Source organism: Drosophila mauritiana, chromosome 3R (assembly GCF_004382145.1).
Source record: "Drosophila mauritiana strain mau12 chromosome 3R, ASM438214v1, whole genome shotgun sequence".
Lineage (NCBI taxonomy): Eukaryota > Metazoa > Arthropoda > Insecta > Diptera > Drosophilidae > Drosophila > Drosophila mauritiana.
The window spans coordinates 2,280,183-2,300,054 of NC_046670.1; the positions used below are offsets into that span (position 1 = coordinate 2,280,183).

At 42.0% G+C, this 19,872-nt stretch overlaps 3 protein-coding genes and 1 non-coding gene across 4 annotated transcripts; all 4 read right to left on the reverse strand.

The window, feature by feature from the left end:
* Positions 1-2,555: 2,555 nt before the first annotated feature.
* Positions 2,556-2,720, reverse strand: LOC117146147. Its single transcript, XR_004459766.1, has one exon. It is a non-coding gene; the product is annotated as a U1 spliceosomal RNA (small nuclear RNA).
* A 1,353-nt stretch (positions 2,721-4,073) lies between these two features.
* On the reverse strand, positions 4,074-7,354 carry LOC117144123 (ubiquitin-conjugating enzyme E2-17 kDa). Its single transcript, XM_033309146.1, has 3 exons — positions 7,135-7,354; positions 5,074-5,359; positions 4,074-5,009 (listed from the first exon to the last, which is right to left on the reverse strand). The coding sequence occupies exons 1-3, from the start codon at positions 7,176-7,178 to the stop codon at positions 4,884-4,886; spliced, it is 456 nt and encodes a 151-aa protein (XP_033165037.1). The 5' UTR covers positions 7,179-7,354; the 3' UTR covers positions 4,074-4,883.
* Positions 7,355-8,340: 986 nt separating this feature from the next.
* Positions 8,341-10,175, reverse strand: LOC117143281 (protein takeout). The gene is made up of 3 exons (XM_033307859.1): positions 10,046-10,175; positions 9,185-9,279; positions 8,341-9,125 (listed from the first exon to the last, which is right to left on the reverse strand). The coding sequence occupies exons 2-3, from the start codon at positions 9,252-9,254 to the stop codon at positions 8,455-8,457; spliced, it is 741 nt and encodes a 246-aa protein (XP_033163750.1). The 5' UTR covers positions 9,255-9,279; positions 10,046-10,175; the 3' UTR covers positions 8,341-8,454.
* A 1,769-nt stretch (positions 10,176-11,944) lies between these two features.
* Positions 11,945-16,282, reverse strand: LOC117145068 (protein takeout). Its single transcript, XM_033310583.1, has 7 exons — positions 16,206-16,282; positions 15,794-15,872; positions 14,804-14,922; positions 14,567-14,688; positions 12,451-12,584; positions 12,240-12,392; positions 11,945-12,169 (listed from the first exon to the last, which is right to left on the reverse strand). The coding sequence occupies exons 2-7, from the start codon at positions 15,858-15,860 to the stop codon at positions 12,015-12,017; spliced, it is 750 nt and encodes a 249-aa protein (XP_033166474.1). The 5' UTR covers positions 15,861-15,872; positions 16,206-16,282; the 3' UTR covers positions 11,945-12,014.
* Positions 16,283-19,872: the final 3,590 nt, after the last annotated feature.

Consider the following 19,872-nt stretch of genomic DNA (forward strand, 5'->3'; position numbering starts at 1 on the left):
AAGGGGCTTCATGACTTCCCCGTATGCCTTAATAATTAAATTAATAAAAAAAAAAAAACTAAATAAATTTCCTCAATCAATGAAAACAACAAGTTCGAACAGAACATGTTCGAACAGAACGTGTTCGAACAGAACGTGTTCGAACAGAACATGTTCGAACGAAACATGTTCGAACAGAACATGTTCGAACGGAACATGTTCGAACAGAACATGTTGGAACAGAACAAGTTCGAACAGAACATGATCGAACAGAATATGTTCGAACAGAACTTGTTCGAATAGAACATGTTCGAACGGAACATGTTCGAACAGAACATGTTTGAACAGAACAAGTTCGAACAAAACATGTTTGAACAGAACAAGTTCGAACAAAACATGTTTGAACAGAACAATTTCGAACAGAACAAGTTCGAACGGAACATGTTTGAACAGAACAAGTTCAAAAAGAACATATTCGAACAGAATATGTTCCAACAGAACATATTCAAACAGAACATGTTCGAACAGAACATGTTGGAACAGAACAAGTTCGAACAGAACATGATCGAACAGAATATGTTCGAACAGAACATGTTCGAACGGAACATGTTCTGTTCGAACATATTTTCATTGATTGAGGAAATTTATTTAGTAATTAATAGATTTGTTGGTCTCCATCAATGTAATCTTTCTGTGTAACAAAGTGATATTTTGCAATTAAGGTTATAATTCAATAAAGGGCATGTTCTTGTGTCCGTCCGTCTGCACATCAAGATCTCGGTAACTATAGTGTTTCAGAGTTCGGTTGTCCTTATCGTATACTTTCGACGGACGGCCACTTATTTTTAATGTTTAAAACCTCCTTTTACACGTTGAATATTTAATCGGCTTCTAGCCATAATTTTAGTGATAAATTATTCTTTCTTTCTTCCAACGGAACTTCTTGTAATTATTAAGCAATTCAAAGAAATGTAACATAAAGCAAACCAAAGTTTGCGGGGTAAGTTAACTGTAAGAAGTTTTAAGTGACACACTGCCTATACATATATATTTAATATATATATGTATATTTAGTGGTCGTTTCGCATCGCAAACCAAATGATCGCAAAAACCAAACTTATTTAATAAAACAAATCAGAATCAAAACAAATCTTAAGAAGAAAAAAATACATTCATTCAGAAGCAGTTACAAAAGTAGACCACCGAAGGCCGCCGTTATCCGGACAATTTACGAGCTGAAATTGATTGTTATAAGCAGATCAGATAAGTTCTGAAAAACTCACGAATGTAGATTTAAAACCCCGAAAAACCCTCGAATTCACACGTGGACACGCTTTTCCAAAAAAAAGTCCAGCTGGAACATTATTAATTAAAACCAAAGGACTTTACCAAGCAACTAGGTTAATGAACTTGAAGTCAATTTATTATTTCGCAGTAAGCGTATCCGAGCACAACAGGTTCAACTCCACTAAAGGCATAGTGTATTCAGGAAGCTCCTCAAAAAGTTATCAAAGAAGAGAAGATACTCAGGTTCTTTTACAAAACACCATCGAAAACAGAACTGATAAAGTTTGCCTCACCTTCGAACTCTGTTCCGAGTGTTTGACTGCACGACCGCGTCCTGACTGCGCGACTCGCGCCCGTACTCTCCTGGACTGACTGCCTCGAGCTGCGCTTGCGCCGTTCATTTATAGGCAGCGGGGATCCCGTTATTTCCCCTTTTGCACACGGCCCACTCGGGAACAAGGGCCAGTTAGTGCACGGTGCGCCCTCTATGTGCTCGTCCACAGCAAGCACCGTTACCGTTCGACCTCCGTGCCCTTGGCCGGCTCGAGTCCCAGGTCCAACGCGGTACCGTTAGCTCAAGGTCTCTCCGCTTGCCGGGGTCCAAGGTCCACTATTACCCGCTCTACCTGACTCCTCTCGCATTCCAGCCACCGTCGCTTTTGCTAGGCCGCTCTCCTGCACACAGTGTTTGTTGATGTTTATTTTTGTAAAAACAGAATAAAAAGATCTTAAAACATATCTTATAGTCGAGCGTCCCGACTATCAAGTGCCCGTTACTCAGCTAGTGTGAATGCGAACAGAAATTTCATCATTTTTCTTATATATCGATAGGTATTGGGGAATAATAAGAGAACCAATTTTAAAATTGTCCCAAAGTGTGGGCGTGACCGGTTCGGCGGCTTTCGGGCGTTAGAGTGGGCGTTGCAAAAAGTTTTTTGGCAAATCCATTGAAATTTACACGACTAATACAGATGTGAAAAAATATCAACACGTTTTTCAAAACTGTGGGCGTGGCAATTTTGTGGGCGTTAGGCGTGGCAACATGGGTCTTTAAAATCTGTATGCTGAATCTCAACATCTTAGCTTTTATAGTTCCTGAGATCTCGACGTTCATACGGACAAACGGACATGGCTAGATCGACTCTGCTCTTGATCTTGATGTAGTTGGAAACGCGTATAAAATAAAATAATTGCTAAAATCAAAAATAATCGAACGGCCTATTTTCACTACCTAGACGCTTCATTTGAGAAGGAAAAGAGGTTTCTTTTCCACATATTTATTTACGAATGTCGGGACGGCGCGAACGCCATTCCCGGCTAACAAAAATTACACGCACGAGTTATTCACATTAGGAATAATCGCAGAGGTCAACTCAGCCGAGGTGCAATGGCCAAGCCTCACTCCGGAGGAACCGCCTTCGTGATCACGGTTAACCTCTACGCCAGGTAAGTATGCTTTGCTCAGCTCAGCATAGGGGTTTCCATGAGGGTGCAACTAGAACTAGTTGGGAATTATTGTGGTGGATATGAACAAAAACTCACTTAACCACTGAACTGAATTACACTGGAGTCAGAGGAATTCTAAAAAAACGACTAAAATCAATTCGCTGAAATGAATACCTTGGTCCTGTACTCTGACGTTGAAACCGTTCTTGTTCACCAAATCTTATATAAAATTTGATTTTGAGTCTGTTCTAATTATATTGATTTATTTTTACACAGTATTCTTCGCTTTGTATTATCATAATGGACTTGGAGAATCGCTCCGAACAGCCAATTCAGTGGAATTTAAGCCGCACACAATTTAAATAACGTTTTGATTTGATTTTGCATTCTTATTTTTCGGAAGAAGTTTAAGATCTCCCCTTGCACTCGCACTACCTGTGTGACGGGTATCTTATAGTCGAGGAAGCGGTATTGCTTCTTTTTAATTGGTTTTTACTTATCAGGAGCTCACTATAGTTGACATTTTCTTGGCAGCACTGTCGCTTTCCTCCTAATTACTTGCTAGATCCAACTTTACAAGAGAGTATGAAATAATACCCTTAAAATTTAATTTAAACAAGGTGTTCTCGTGTTACTTTCATTTATTGATATTTGAAATCTTAAACTTTATTAATAATAATAATGTTAATTACAGTAAGGTAATTTGAATTTCCACATTGTTTGAATGGGTTGCTAATCCTCATCCTTTGATTTACTATTACTGTGAATTGAATTGGGATTACTGTCTCCTCTGCTTTAGTTGGTTCATAGTTAATAAAACAATATGCTGCTATATGGTAATTTTTTCATATATAAGGTTAACATGATGCTCAGAGCATCATCATCTCCGCAATCCATCCAACACAAAGTGCCAAAAAGTGGAGGGTTTATAGCAAAAGGAACAGCATTTCGCATTCAACAGAAAACAAGATTAAGAGTCGATTGTAAACGCTTAAGAACTAACTAAATCAATTGCCGCAGCCAAGACACAGTGGAACCTAGAGAGTACATAGCGTGGCAAATGGCAGTTATGAGGTGTTTTCATCCAACTTTACACTGAAAAAAGACCCCGCTCATATCCCTTCTTGGGCCATCATAACTGACCAAATTAGGGTGTAAACTTGAATGAGGCCAAGGATAAGATCTTAGAGATAGGGTAAAAGCAAAGACACTAGAATAACTAGTGTCTTTGGTAAAAGTAAAGCGAAATTATCGGACAAAATACATACATACATTGGTCACTGGAAGCTGCAGAGTCATACATGCATTTATATTGCCTGATCGTTCCCAACTTGGAGACTTGTACCATGTCACCGTGTGGATTGGTTTACATTCCTAAAAACTAACATTTAATTCTCAATTTCTAGTAATTTCACAATTTGTAGCCAATAAACTTATGATTCGATCTAGGTAGCATGTGTATGTTTATGTTGGGGCTTGGTAGATACATATAGTTGACATAGATGACGACACTGGACAATTGTTTACTAGGTTTTCAAGCGGATTCAAAATGTATGTTTCTTGTGTACGTGTTTGCTGAGACACGAACTACTACAAATATTAATTTCTGTTTAGGCTTTGGTTGAGTTTAGTTTTACAGGACTGGGTTTGCGCGCATCTAAAATGAAACTTTAAATGGTTGTTATAATTTTTGTTTTATTATTAAACATTATTGCCGCTGCTTTTTTAAATTAGAACATTTGAGTTTTTAGCTTATAAGAGTCCTATTTCTGGCTGCCGGCGCAACTAGCGTCGGCAGTCATAGAGGACTTCCTAATTTTTTAAGTGAATTGCGTCTGCCTTCGGGATCGGGTGATCGGGATAGGGACAAGGTATAACTATTGGCCAAACAAATATAACTTAAAACTGCCCAGTATTTACGGGTGGCGAATTGTGTGCGCAGGGTGTATATATGCTGCTGTGCCGTGCCGTTGGCGGTGTTACAATTTCATAGCATTACAATTATCATAAATATTTCTGTTATTATTTAATTTAAACTTCTTTATGGTATTGCATATTTCTGTTACTGTAGTTTGCTGATGCTTTAAGCTGCGGCCGCCCTCAAAACAGCTGCCGCTCGTTTTGTGGCTCCTGCTTCTGATGCTGCTGCTGTTCCTAAAGTGGGCGCATGGCTAATCGATGAAACTCTGCTCGACGCAGGCTTTCACACGCTTCTCGTACTCGCGCCGATTTTCTTTATACAGCTGGGCGGCGGTGGAGTTAGCCGGTGAGTTGGGATTGGGATCGCTCAGCAGTGACTGGAAATCACAAGCATACCGAGATTAGACTATACCTACTGGCTCCAGAAGTAAAGCAACTCACCTGTATAGATGTTAATATGGCTGACACATCGTACGTGGGACTCCAGCGATTCTGCAATATGTCCAAGCATATTCCACCATCTGCGTACACATTGGGATGAAATACTTTCGATACGAATCGAACCGTTGGCGGTTTGTTTGGATACTCTTCCGTAAATTCTATGGTTAACTTAAAGGTTCCGTCTTCGAAGGGTGTGTCGTGTGGACCAAAAATCACAGCATTCCATATCATAATATTATTATCTGTTGGCGCACCCGAGACACCCGTAGGTGGATCCTCTTGAAGTCTGCAGGTAAGTAATAAATTTAAGTTTTGTAAATAAATAAGCTAATGCAGATATAAGCAAATAGAAATTTGATTTTACAAATTTAAATTCCAATTGAGGCGAAAATAAAAAACTCTACGTAAAAGATGAAAAGGATAGTCATAACAGCATTTGCCGACTAGGTTGCACTGTACAACATATAATTATTTTTTCTCTTCTTGTAATTGTCTTTAGTAAATTATCTTAGGAACAATGTGCTTGAAACGTAAATCTTTAATCGTCGCAAGAGTTTACATTTAATTAAAAGTTTAAGGTCCCGTGGAAACTATATTCTGCCTATTTGTTTATATATTCCGCAACACAGAAGAAACCAAAAACAACGGCCAGACATAGAGTGATGAAAAAACAATCTAAAAGTTAGCTGGCCGGGATTGGCTGCGATTTGGGTCAGAAAGCGGGCGGCGCAACCCGTTTAACCGCGCCCTTCAATCGGCTTAAATCGATACGCGGGCCAAGTGAAATCATCGATTAAACAAGCTAAGAAGCGCGACAGTGCACGGGGAAATAAGATATGCAATATCCAAGTCTGAAGAAAATTTAGAAATTTATGAACTTGGAAGGTTAATGTTGGGCCTTAATAGGGTACGTTCTATTAAAATAACTTGTTGAAGACAATAATAGGCATCCAATGATGTGTAACAAGTTTTTTCTATTGAATTCTTATCAAAAACTAGACTTCTAAAATGGAGTCAGTTTCGATTCGCATTAAGATTTGAATATTGCATTCCTGATGAAACATTTTCGCAAAACAGAATTTGTGTTTCTCAAACTAATCAGATTTAGGCTAGATTAAGACACCACAAAGTATACAATTTCCAATGTTATTTTTTAATTTGATTTCGCAATGTCCACTTCGGACTCGCTCTAGCCGAGTAACGGGTATCTGATAGTCGAGCAAATGGACTAGAGTGTGCTCTCCAGTTTCTCCCTGTGTATGCTGTCAGATATGCTTCTGTGCAGTTGCTTCTGCCTCTTGGGGTGGTACATTGTAACTTTGCCGTGGGGCAGGAGCCCGCGCCCACGCAAACAGCCTTGACATTTGGTTTCGTATTCCCCAACTGCAATCTGCACTGCAGCGCCAACTTTCGGGATGATGAAAGTTTCGAAGCCGAATGAAATTCCAATAAGAGCGCTTCCTCTCTTTCGCGTGAGTCAACCAGGCTAAGTGCGAGCGAGAGGGGCGAGCGGGCAGGATGCAGCTGCCGAGTCAGGCGGATAGAAACGGCAATTGTTGTGTTAATGTTTTGCTGCGACGCAATTTTGGGCAAACGGCGGAAGAAGAATAGTGTTTGGTTTTCCCAATTTTCCCCTTTGTTTTCTTGGTTTTCCCCCTCACCGCGCGCACACACACACACACATTGAGATCAAAGTCAAGTGTCAAAGACAAGCGAATTGTTGTTTTTCGCAAGAGCAAAGCAGCGAAAATAATCAACCACTCACACACGCACACGAGCACGGGCACATGCACACGTACATATTTTGGCTGCGCAAACTTTTCCACTACATACAGACGTGGAGCACAGTCATATATACGTGTGCCCGTGTGTTTGCTTATATGTATTGGGCAGCCCCCAGGTTTCTTTTCCCCAACATTTTTTCGCACTGCGAAACACGAATCCGTAAAATCCAACGATTGTGTGTACTTTGCAATTCGCTCCTTGTTTTCCTGTTTTCCTTTGCTTTCGTTTTGTTTGTATTCTTTTCTATTCGCATTCGATTCCTTAGTTTCTTCTCACCTTTTAAAATCTCTCATAAGACGTCTGCGTGCGGGTGTTGACATGTTTCACAGCGATATTACCACTCGTGTTGTGTTGGATTTGGAACTCGGACGCCTGGGCAATGCGTTGCGTTTAGCGAACGGTAACGATGAAATTTTGTAATTTATTTTTAATTGAGGGCAAACTCGGGCAGCAGTGGTATAGAGCTGGAACGAAAACCGATGTTTCCCCGATACTATCGCGTAGAGCTGGAGCACAAGTCGATGTCGTCGCCCAGAGCTGCCACCCAGCCAGCATTGAGCGTAAATATGAGTTGTCAGAGGTTGCCAGACCATTACAAATACATTTCCTATTGATGTTTTTTAAGATTAGAAGTTTTCGAAGTGTAAGTTTAACACGGCTTTAGGCCTCCGAGATCCGAGCGCAGGTAAATTTCTAAATTGAGCGGCTTGGCAAAAAACTAGTAAATATTGTTCCAATAATTATAATTGTAATAAATAAAAGTTTTGATGAATTATTAAAAATAAAAAAAAAAAGGATTATAACCTTTATAAATGGGGTATATACCCAGTATCATAGCTTAATAAGCTTATATTTTTATATAAATATATTTTGGTGTATGACGCACAAGAGTTTTTGATACTTTTAGAAATAATTTAATTCTATTAAATATAAAACCTACTTCATTAATAACATATAAATCAGTCAATGAATGCAGAAAAACTGCATGATTTACCCTGTCACGGTAATCCCTTTTATCAGGCAATTCATTAATAATAAAAAACCATTTGTTTTTATTATTTACTATTTTTTTTAATTCTCTACAAGAATATTAAGAATTCTAAAGAATGTCTCTCTTTCTTTTACCCTTCCTTAAAGAACTAGTTACGTCTTAAAATATTTAAAATATTAATTATTAGTAAACGCAAAAAAAATGTATGGTAGTTCCAATAATATTTATAAACTGAAACTACTAAAAATCTCTGTGAATGAAAATCAAATAGACAGTTTTGTACCAAATTATGATATCTAAGAATCTAGAAAAGATATATCTGATATCTGATTATAATAAATAAATAATCAAAACGTTTTTCAAAATCGTGATAGTTATTGGCGGTTTGTGGCCAAGCGCTCAGCTGCTCTCGTTGATACTGAGAAACGGGTATCTGGTAGTCGGGAAACATTCCAATGTATCGTTGTCAAGAGATGGTTTCCTTTGATTCATTCAATTTTAAATCTGAGTAAATTTCTAAAATTTATTGAATATTTAAGGACTAATTATAACAAATCGAGTGTATCACAAGCTTAGATTTAGCCTAACTACAGTTAGCAACAGTATTAGACGGGGAAAAGCTCGCTGTAGGTGAAGTTCTCAAGGATTTTGGTCGTGATAACCAGAAACTTGGCCTCCAGGGCGCGGGCAATCGGTGCGATCAAGTCGTTGGTGAAGACCTCGAAGTTTTGGTTGATCGTGTCATTGATGACATCGCCCAGAACCTTGTCTCCGTTGAAGAGGTTCTCCAGCTTCAGGTTTCCCTTGCCAGTGCGGATCTTCAGGACGAACTCCTTGACATGCAGGTATTCCAGATCATTAACACTCTTTATGTCGTACTGGACGCGCACATAAGCCACGAAGTTGGTGAAGTTTCCAGTGAACGGTCCATTGCCCTTGATCGGCAGTGCCAGAATGTTGCCATTGATCTCGTAGAGCCCATCGCCATGGAGATGGGGCAGAATCAACTCGAAGTCAAAGCGTCGGTTTTGGGTTGAAGCCCGCAGCTTGGTGATCTCAAAGTTGGAGGCGCCCAGGATGTTCAGCTTCTTGGCTTTCACCGTCAGCCCGGCGGATCCATCCAGAATGCTCAGATCTCCAATGTAGAGGGGCTCTAGCGGCGGTACGTTCAGTTCCTTAATGCCCTTGGCCAGATAGGGTCGCAAGTTGTGAACACTGCTCTTCAGGCACTTCGACAGTTCGGGATCGTTGCGATGGCACACCTGGATGTAGTCAGCTGAAGAACAAGGTGGATAAGTAACTCGGCTACACGGGTGAAATGTCTTCGTTACTTACGCATATTGCCAGCTGAGATGCATGCTACAAAACAGATCAACAGCGAGGCTACGATGAGTTGGAACTGCATTTTGCGTTTAAGTTTCAATTCGTTGCTGTAAAAAAGGTTTATTTACTATTAGGCAGGAATATACATTTTATTGACGTCAAAGTTCGTCAGCAGGGGTTCATTAACCAGCAGGCCCACCCCTAAAATGATCCACCACCCATACGAGTATCTATTATCATCCGAAGTGGTTGATTGTAGGCATTACGCAGCTGCGACTCAGTCTAATAAACGGGAGGATCTCCAGACTGCTCAATTACTGTCATTTGCTACCTGTTTTGTTGTCAAGACTGTAATTGATTTTGATTGCGGCTTAATAGTCTTTGCGAATGAGCGTAGGGCTGGTTATAAATAATGCAAGGGAGTATTATAGGTATTGGAACTGAAATACATTTGGTAAAGCCATTAATACAATAAACTGGGTCAATTTGCTCTAATGAAAACATTTTTAATTGCTCGCTCTGGGTTCCTTGAATAAATTCAAACTGAAGTAGATACCTATGAAGAATTATTGAAAATTAGGATAGAAACAACGAGTTGGTAACTGAAGGAAGATCATTTTTGCCGTAGAACATTTCGTCCTTGAAATAATTGGAATTTAAAAAACAACTGCTTAATAAAAAACTAAAAAAAAAATGTATTCAAATTATTTAGATTCATTTTAGACTGTTTATATTTGATCGATCTCTTTAGCTTTTCGCTCAATCCTTAGGGAGGATTTTCTAAATGGTTTACCCAATTAGGGGTTAGGGATGATTTCGCGTTTCCGAGATCTAGAGGATTCACCATAGTTAACCAGCCGTCGTTAAACTTACACAATTCAGAAGAGATTTCAACTGTATTCGCAATTATTTGTTTTGGCACCGATTTGTTATCTTTTTCAAATTAGTCGAAGGCTTCTCCACGTTCTCGAGCTGTCGAAGTCAGGTGTTGTTTTAGTAACCGTCAACAGATCGTACTGAATGCTAAATTGTTGAGACCGGCGTGTTTTATAGCAAAAATGACGCTACGATTTACATGAGAGCTTGGGCAAGCTGTGGACTCGAAAACACACGACGTAGAACTCGCACGCCCCTGCCACGCCCCTCCCCCAGAAATCGCCAGGTAAGCTCGAGAAAGAGATGGCCAGCTGAGAGCGAGAGAGAGAGCGACTGGGGGCGAGCAAGACGCTAAGCAGCTACTGTTTAATAATTATAATAAAGGTTGTGGGTTCCATTAATGTATTTCGGCGACCAGCCCAAGCACAAACGCTTGCGGAGTCAGTCGAGCGGGAAAATTGCCAGTTGGCCGGGAAAATGCAGACCGCAGGTCAAGCCGGAAATGGAGGCCCGAAGTGGATCTCCCAGAATCTGCACTGGGAAAAAAGGTTGTGTGGGTGCAAGTCGCTACTTCGCACTATGACGACATGCTAACTGATGCTTCTGGGAATGCATTCAACTTCTTTAGGCTCCTCCAGCGTGTTTCCATTCGAAATGGGTACTGGCATTGTCATGATAGCCAATGCTCCAAATGAATCCTTCATACCTCTTACTACTCCTACATGCAACTTCAGCTGACCTGGCAGAGCGGAGCATACACATGTGTTGAATGTGCAGCATATGAGGCCGAACTAAATAAAACTCTCGACCTTTTGCAAAGGGGTTTTCTTCCGAGTGTGGGGTCGGCAGTTAGCGAGGGTCAGAACGTGTGGTTGTTACGCTCCCCACCAAAACCAGGGGCAGGCAGGGGCCAGGAAGATCGTTCTAGTCGCTACCGTGCCCGGCGTAATTACGCCACGCGAACATCTTAGATGGGGAGTCGTGTGTTGACAACCTGTTAACTCTGAAAATTGTGCTGGCGGATTGCATAATGGCGATCCCCTGGCGAAAAGCTTTCCCTGTCTTCAGATCAGCGAGGAAAGCGTTGGCTGGTTGCCTATGACACGGTTCGATGAGGATGCTGATTGCAGTGCAAAATTGGCGAGGAGCACGCAACTCGGCAGCCAGACAAAGATCACCTCCCAGCCCCATCCCAGTGATACTCGTAGCTGCGTTAGATAAGTGAGGAGTGCTGAGATGTTTGTTGCCCATTCATAGTTTATTATTCAATCGGATGTGGTAAGCTTCGCGTTGGACATGGAGATTTGTTCCGCCGGGCATTTGGGTATTCAGCGAGCACGTGTAGGCGTTTTGATGGATAATCGAGGGGGAGTGTAAGTTAAGCCCTTTTGCATAACCCTTCTATCCAGGAGGAGGAATATTGAGAATACAATAGCCTCTGGCTAGGCAAGGATCTCATCATTGCTTAAAGACGGGAACATAAAATATTTAAAAGGCAGTTGTAATTATGACAATATGTCCACTACTGTTTAGTTGTAACCACCTACATAAGTGTACCTCGACTATCAAGAGATGGAGGCATGCTTCTTTTCTACTTTTCAAAGAATGATGAGATTCGCCATGCAGATTAATACTAGTAAGCTAAACCATATCCCAATTATGCTTATACAACATAGTTACTCCTCAAGTAACAGGCATTAAAAACCAACCAGGCCACCTCCTGTTTCATTCTAATCTCTTACCAAGATTCCTCATTCGATCATTCAAAGGCCTTGAACTAGCGTTGCAAACCCCAGCATGCGAAGGCAGTTAAGGTGCACATTATAATAACTCATATACCCATGCCATTCCGCACTGATGGGCCAAATGAGCCATTCAAAGTAAGAGCCATCAATCGTCGATTTACTTGGTATATTTCGCGGAATTGTGTGCAATAAATTAGGTCTTAGACTAGGGAAACTACATTCTAATTCAGGTTGATCCACTCGTCCAGCGGAATCTTGGCGAAAATGCGATCCATGAAGTTGCGGATGACCAGAGTGAGTTTGGTCCTGAGCGCCGGCTTCATTTCCTTGAGCAGCTCCTGGGAGTTGGAGTTGATGAACAGGTTGAGAGCAGCCTCTGTGGAGGACAGTATTATATGATGATAACACTACAAAACATAGTATTTCGGACTACTGCTACTACGTACGTATCACCGAGTTGCCGTTGGCGATGTTGTCCACTCCCATTTGGATCTCCTTCACGTTGAAGTCCATCTTGACGGAGTCCGTCGTCAGGTAGGTGCGACCGTCGGGACCCTCGTTGGCCACCGCCTTGAAGTAGATCTTGGCCTTCACTCCCTCTGCGTGATCGAGAGTCATTAGCAGTGCGTCATCCCAGCCCAGAAACCCGGTACCCACCGTACTCCCCCCAGTAGTCGCCGGCTCCGGAGGCCTTCACCAAGATCAGAACACCTGTGGACCGGTACTGCGCCTTGACGCGAATGCGGGGTATCTCGCACGTCAGCTGGAACTGCAGCGAGTCCAAGTCGGAGCTGCAAAAAGACAAGTTGAGATATGAGATATGGATATTGTGGATATTAATGGGCGCCTCTAATGGCAATGACAGTGACAATCTGCGAAGTAATGAGCTTAGCGAAAAACTGCCTTTTCATTGGTTTCACGCGAAGATGAGCGGACTATTTTGTCGTACTTTTCAGCCTTGAAGTTCTCTTTGGTCTTACATTCGATACCAAAGAGATCCAAGCCAAAACGGCTATACCAGTGGAGCTAGGTGGTACTTCTCGATGATCGAAATCAATATGAGAACCCATACGAGAATTCCGACCCTTCCAATACCCTTCCAACTCATCTCAACCCTACTTAGATATCCAAAAAACACATTAATGTTATGTATCTAGGTACGAACCACATAAGTGTAAAATATTCTAGGACTAGTACTAATGGAGTCTCAAGCAGACTGCACGAACCTATTGGAGTACCCAAAGTCAGGGTAGCCAGTCAGTGGCCACAGAAATCGAAACCGATACTGGAACCGGCCCAAACAATGCTCTCCACTTAGAGAATCTAGCGCTGGCACACTTTTCTGGCTCGTTTCTTGGTCAACGATCTGTGGGCCAGTCGTCTCTGCCCGTGCTTTATGTCTCTGCCACTCGGATTCTTTTATTTTCGCCAATTGAGAGCCAAGTGTCTGTAGCCAGATTGATGGTCGCCGGCTTAACTGCCTCTGCAGTTGCTATTGTCGGCGGAGTTGGCGTCCCAAATACCGGAAAGCATGGCTAAAAGTGTTCTTGGCTTTGGTGTTGCATAATGCGGGGCACTTAAAACATCAGAGGCCACCGAGGAGAGTGGGTCAACTTGTTAGAGAGTAGCCTCTCTTATATGTGGGAAAACGCTCGAAAGGCGCAAATGGAGAGCTAACCAGTTTTCAAGATATCATTTAAAAGCATTTTTATTTTTAATTGCTGTTGGCATTAATTTAATTGTGGTTCTTATGAAACCGAGAAGCTAAAGGTGCATAAGTAATAAGAGTAAGCTAAGAATACCACAAATGCACTTTTATTGGTCAGCACGAATTCAATTTTTTGACCCAAAACCTTTAATTCGTTGTTATTGATTCGGATTAACCATATCTAGTTATTACCTAAGATAATCATCCCATAAGATAGTCATCCCATAACTGCCCAAGGTCGTTACTTGATCAATTTCCCGACTCCACAAAACTCCCAATAAACTGCATAAGTAGGCTATTACCAATGAAAGCGAACTTCCAGCGAACCACTTTTCCAGATAATCCACGACCCTCGTTCCCTGATTTCTCATTTAAGCCCATTTGCGAATAAATGCAACCAGCTAAGGTGGGCAAACACCTTGTTGCGGATAATTACGCGTCGAAAATATACTTTAATAAAAACCCCGGGCAAATGCAAATTGGCCTTGGCAAACATAAAACGCTCAAGCTAGTTAAGGAACCACTGAAATGCAAATCGGTTATTGCTCAATTGATTTCCCATCGCATCGTGTGCCAAACGTTTTGTCCATAAATCAAGACCATGAGCTACGAGGTATTCGCGAGGCTTTGGCAAACCCCGCGTCAAATCATTGCAAACTGCGCTCATTCAAATGAGCCCCCACAATGTTGACAAAATGCTAAGTGGAGATCGCGTGCTGGGGAGGCGGATTGAGTGGCCAACTGACTGATTGACTCACTGACCGATGGACTGGGCAGTTAGGCAAATGAGCAGCAAATTAAATTATAATTACAGGGAATCGAAGTTCTGTATCGTGAACTGGCGAGACGGGCCCAGGTACTCAAGACACCAAATGTGCATCCAACCGAATTCGTAAATCGATTGGCTTAGTCACGATTGACTTACATATTTTAGTGGACTAATTAAATTAAAGAAAATAATATATATAGCAAGCTCCTTAGCATTTCAAGCCCCGACCTTCGATTAATTTCGCAATCTTTGAAACCTTTCATAGCATCTTAGCTGTAAGGATGTGCTCCACTCACCGGATGTTGGTCACTGTGATGTTGCTCACACCGTAGGCCTGAATGTTCCGGAAAAGTGCGCGGTAGCCATCCGGACCACTACCCAAAACTATGCCGATTTCATCAATCATCACGGGTTCGATCTGTCGGGGGAAATAAGTTATGTATCCATTAGGGTAAGAATAAAACTATCTTTATTTGCAAATTTTCAAAGTTCAGTGGCTTGTTGTCTGGAATCTAAGCTTATTTTCAGCTCACCTCGTAGATGTCCAACTCCGGCACTCCCTTCTGCAGGTAGTGCACCAGCTTGTTGCCACTTTCGCGAAGGCATTCGTTTATCTGGGCCTCGTCCCGCGGGCACTGTTGCAGGTAGTAGGCTGGAAAGGTCAATTCGAGGGGGGTGATTCAATGGGTGCATTTCGAATAAAGTGGTCTGTATGTGTGATGTTTTGCCTGGTCATGAATGTCATTGTCTCCCCACCGAGAGGAAATTAATCAACAGGGCTCACAATGAAAATGAAGATTCGCTTTCCTCCCGTAATTGCGATTCCCAGGTCCCAGGTGAATGCGTCAGTTGACGTGGGTTCAAGTTCACAATTACCTTGCCGATCTCACAACGATCGTTGCGAACATGTTCGGGCTGAACTATGAATTGCTGGGATGCGATGGGGTGGGACAAAACCGGCGACAGGTTTATGGCCGGGTTAATTATCGCAGTTGTGGTGGGGAGGGATGTGTGAAAACTAATAATAATGACGGGTTTCAGGGAAGGTTCCCAAACTTTGATGTGATTGTGCCCTGAATGTGAGTTAGAAACCTCTTGTGATTGGTACAGGGCATTTCTTAGAAATTGTGGCACAATCGGAGCACTTGAACGTAGAGTTTTTAGAGGCTAGCCGGCAAAGTACTGAATCAAGGTCAAGCCCATCAAGTGGGATCTTTATGGAACCGGGTAAGTGACTGCAAAGCCAGAACTATAAACCGGGGCTATCGTGGCCATCAATTGCCATTCTGGAACCTACTCGACCAGATCCGTAGCACGTCGACTTTCTTTGTTGCCGGAGCACGTCTTTTGGGGGTGGGCAATTAGCCGTTGCCAAATGCATGGGCCACTTGGGCCAAGTTGGTCGGTGGACGTGTCCAAGGACCGGCTGGAAAGTCAAAGTCGGCGCCGCAAGTGGCGTAACATAGAAAGCGCGGCCAAATAGGTATCACTTATCACACTTCGAGTATTTGATCACTACTTACGCTGCTCCTGGGCCAAAGTGGCGCCCAACAAGGCGACGAGCACGATGATGGCAATCTTTCCGCTCATTTTTCGGTCCGTCTGCATGAAAGTACAAGTAAACGGAAGTTGGCTTAGATAGGCGCTGTGTTTCACTTTTCTAGTTTCGTAATTTATTAGCAGCTTTTGGATATAGATATGCTAATTTCGCTCAGATGACGCAGCCCGCGCTCTTTACGAGCGAAAGTGAAAAAGGGGATAGAATTTAAAGCGCCCAAGTACGAGCTGCGATTGGGTTTCACTTTGGGCCGAAATTCTTCATCGGTCGCGGGCTGGAAGTGGGTCACGCAGCCAGTCCCAACCAGTTCACTGTTTGTTCTTGAGTAAAGAATCCGACTGTCTGCTGTCTTCTGCTTTCTTCGCCTCTGCGCTTACTTTGCATCCAACTTTCACGCGACTCGGCTGAGGAATGAGCTCGGCCTGCGTTGGTCCAAGCCATTTTAACCAGCCAGAAGCTCGAAAGCGCCGGCGAAAATGCAGCGAAAGAGCTGGCGAAGGGAAACCGAGAGAAGGCAACAGGCCTTCTTGCCACACCCCAGAAATCGGCGGGGCAGACAGTCCGTCGGCGTTTTCATCGCCGTTCGCTGCAATATGCTGGGAACATTAGCTTTGAGTTCCATATAACGTATATACAAGCATTTAGAGTCTGGATTTAGATGGATGTATATGAAATGGCATATCCCTGCTCTTAGTACCCGCTGATAGTATACCCTTAAACTACCTTAAACTACATCAACTCACCTCGATTTTTCTCTGTGTACATTTGCGGGTAGTAATTTTGCCCGAAGGTTAAGTGTAAAGGGTCCCTGACTCGGAGCCCAACCTCCCACAGCCGCGATTGCAGCCTGGTAATGAGGCTGTCATGAATCATCCGACCGACTTGCCATCATTAGCGGTTCTACAAGCCGGGATTAGCCCAGTATAGCGATGTATCTCTTTGTTCTGCTGCCTTTCAGCCCTTTGTGGGCCGCACTTCCACTTGTGGCCAAAAGGTCAAGCCGTGCGATTAGAACCACGAGCTTTCCAAGAGGCGGGTGGCAAATCGGCTATGGGCACTCATCATCCATCCATCCATCCATTCATCCATCCATAACAAAGCACGCACTGAGCCAGTCGCAGAGTGTGTTAACCCTAATAATTCAGAAACGTGTATTTGCTCAGCGCGTCGAGGTATTGATGGTATGGAGATGGTATGGAGACTTGCCCCCAAACGAAATGCAATTGTCTTTCAAAACCTTTCGGGGATCTTTATGGACTGTTGGGAACGATTCCGGTTATTGACCATTGTCTGTTTTGCATTTAAATTGTAAGCTGGAGGTGGAAGGGCCTCGTGATTCGTGAGGGAGTGCTCCAAATACAACTTATAACTTACTTGGATTGATTTATACGTTTTTAGTCATATATAGTCATATAAGATTATAGTTTAATTATGTACTGAACGCTTACGAGGAAATCATTTCTCATGCGTTTAACTATCGTTTAACTAACATGTAGATAATTACTTACTTTAAGAGTATATGGCACGAAGTATTACCTTCTACGCCCAATTGAGCATATTGGTGAAAAGCAGGTGTAAAAAATGTATTGCTTAACATCGGGAAAGTAAATAATAATAATTTATTTTTATTATTCTTTATTTTATTATTTAAAATTATCCACTTATAATAAACATTATATGTGTATCAGAGTTTTTTTTAAATTCTTATGTTGTCACACTGTAACTTATATTTATTTCTCATCAAAGAAAATGGAACGCCAAGAATGGCCATGACTGTGTACAGTGGTGGCAGTATGCCAACTTGGTGCGCCCTTCACTGTGAGTGTGTGCCTAAAAGTATGCAGTGGGAAATGAGTTTCTTGAAAGAATTTGAATTTGTCGTGCAATTACACATTTTACACTAGTTAGTTTGTGTCTTAAGATATAGTCCACTAGAATTTAGCAAAGAAGAGAATTTCATTAAGGTCTTGGAAGAGACATTTTCACGTGCTTAAATTTCTAGAGTTTTCTTTATATATGAATTTATTGTGATTTCAAGATTATTAACTATATGCCAGTTTAAAATACGAACAAAAATAATATTCTAGATTACTTTTTACTATAACCACCTCACCGTGGTGAGGTATAATAATATTATATTATTTTATATAATAATATAATATTTTTGGTATTCCTTCCATATTTTACAGATGAAATAGCTAATAATTTAAATTTTTTGTGATAGAATGTGGCCTGCGAGTTTAGTTGTTATTAAAATTGTCAGGCCAACTATTGCGCAATTCTGATACTAAGAATACTAACAATATAGCAGCGAATTGGTTTATAAATATGCCCAAAAAATTTGCGATCCAGAAAGCAGGGTAGATGCAGAACAGCAGACCCCACCAGTTTGCCAGCTCCACTGGGCTGCGTGTGGAGATTCGCACCCAAGGTCAAGGTGGATTGGTGACTGGGTCAACATCCACGTTTAGGAAAACCACTCGACTGTGAATGCAGTCGCAAGAGTCGTCCAGTCCCTTTGCTCCGTTTGGTCGGTTGAATGACACATTTCTGGGTCACAAGGAAGCTGAATCTTAATCAAGTGCGAATTGAAAGTGGTTCCGAGTGGAGTCTGGAAGTGTCTGGGATAACTGGTTTGCTGGTGGATTGCGTTGATCTAAGTTCCCGCGAAGTGGGTTTTCTATCGATGAGAATGAGCGGAATGAGTGGAATTTGCCATAGGTTTGGGTGACATCTTCCGAGCTCACCCCAACACCTCTCCACATATGCTTAGTCACTTGGATAATTAAGGCATTCGGATGGCCAAGTGAGATAATTAGTGAGGTTGGGAATCGCTGAGAACAACAATTCGGAAATAAAACAATGAGACTTTGAATGTATTCTGCTTCCTCCTCTTCGCATTTCACTAAGCGCTGTCATTATTCGCAGCCGTCTTTTGTGAAGACACATTTACACACTGAGATGTGTGTATAATAACCACCTCTACCCGCATTCAGAGCCACATAGACGTGACAACGGGCTATAGAATCGGCCCAGAGGCCTTTGTATGACAAATAAGACTTCCCATCGAGTTCCCCGATACTTCCCCATTACTCTATTTGTTTGTGTTCAGGGCCATTGTAAACAGTTTAAGAGTTCAGTATGTTCCGATCGCAGGGCAAAGTGTGATGCCATAGTTCTCCGCAAACCTAAGTACCTGGCACACAGAGAGAAAATATGGATGAGTAAGCTGGTTGCCAACTGCCTGGCTTGTTAATGAATCCCAGTTGGTGGCTCTTCCTGTTGAACTTTCGATTAGCAGTTATGGAAACCCATCCAGACTGGTATATCAAGAACCCAGTGGATCTATGCTGGAACCCGTTCAGTTGAGTAGCTCATGAATAATTCACACTAAGCGCGAGGAAAGTGATTCGATGAACAACAGGTAATAGTATTTTTAGTTCTCCATCTGAACATTGCATTTAAATGCACTGCTTATAAGCAAACATGCTACAAACCCAGGTGAGTCAGTGGTAGTTGGCAGTTGGATGGGAGGTAAACAACCAATCACCTGGGCTGTGAGTTCAATTAACACACTGAATAGTATTAGTCGGCGAACATGAAAGAATGGCTAAGAATTCTATAATTAAGAGCTCCGGCTGAAAGAAGTCCGAGTAGTATGAAGTATTAGATATTAGATATCCCTGATATAGATTTCAAATTGAGGGGTATTTCGCTGAACAGGGTACTCCAAAAGTCAGGGCTATCTGACTTCTGTTCTCGCCGTATAAGCACACAACTATTATCTCACTCTAATGGACAATTAAAGCGCCACACACATTTTTAATTAGTGACGGAGACATTTTCACGAAAACAGGTAAACGCGGCTCGCCTCGTTACGGTTTTAAGAAGACTCGAATTCGATGTATCCCAAGGTTTTTTGGAATAAAAGGAAGCGACTCGCTTGCTGCGTTTTATGGCACTCAAAGTGCTGTCTCTTAAAAGATAAATAGGTTTGTTCCGCGACTATTTCATTCTGAATTAGAAGCAATTAGAAGCTATCCA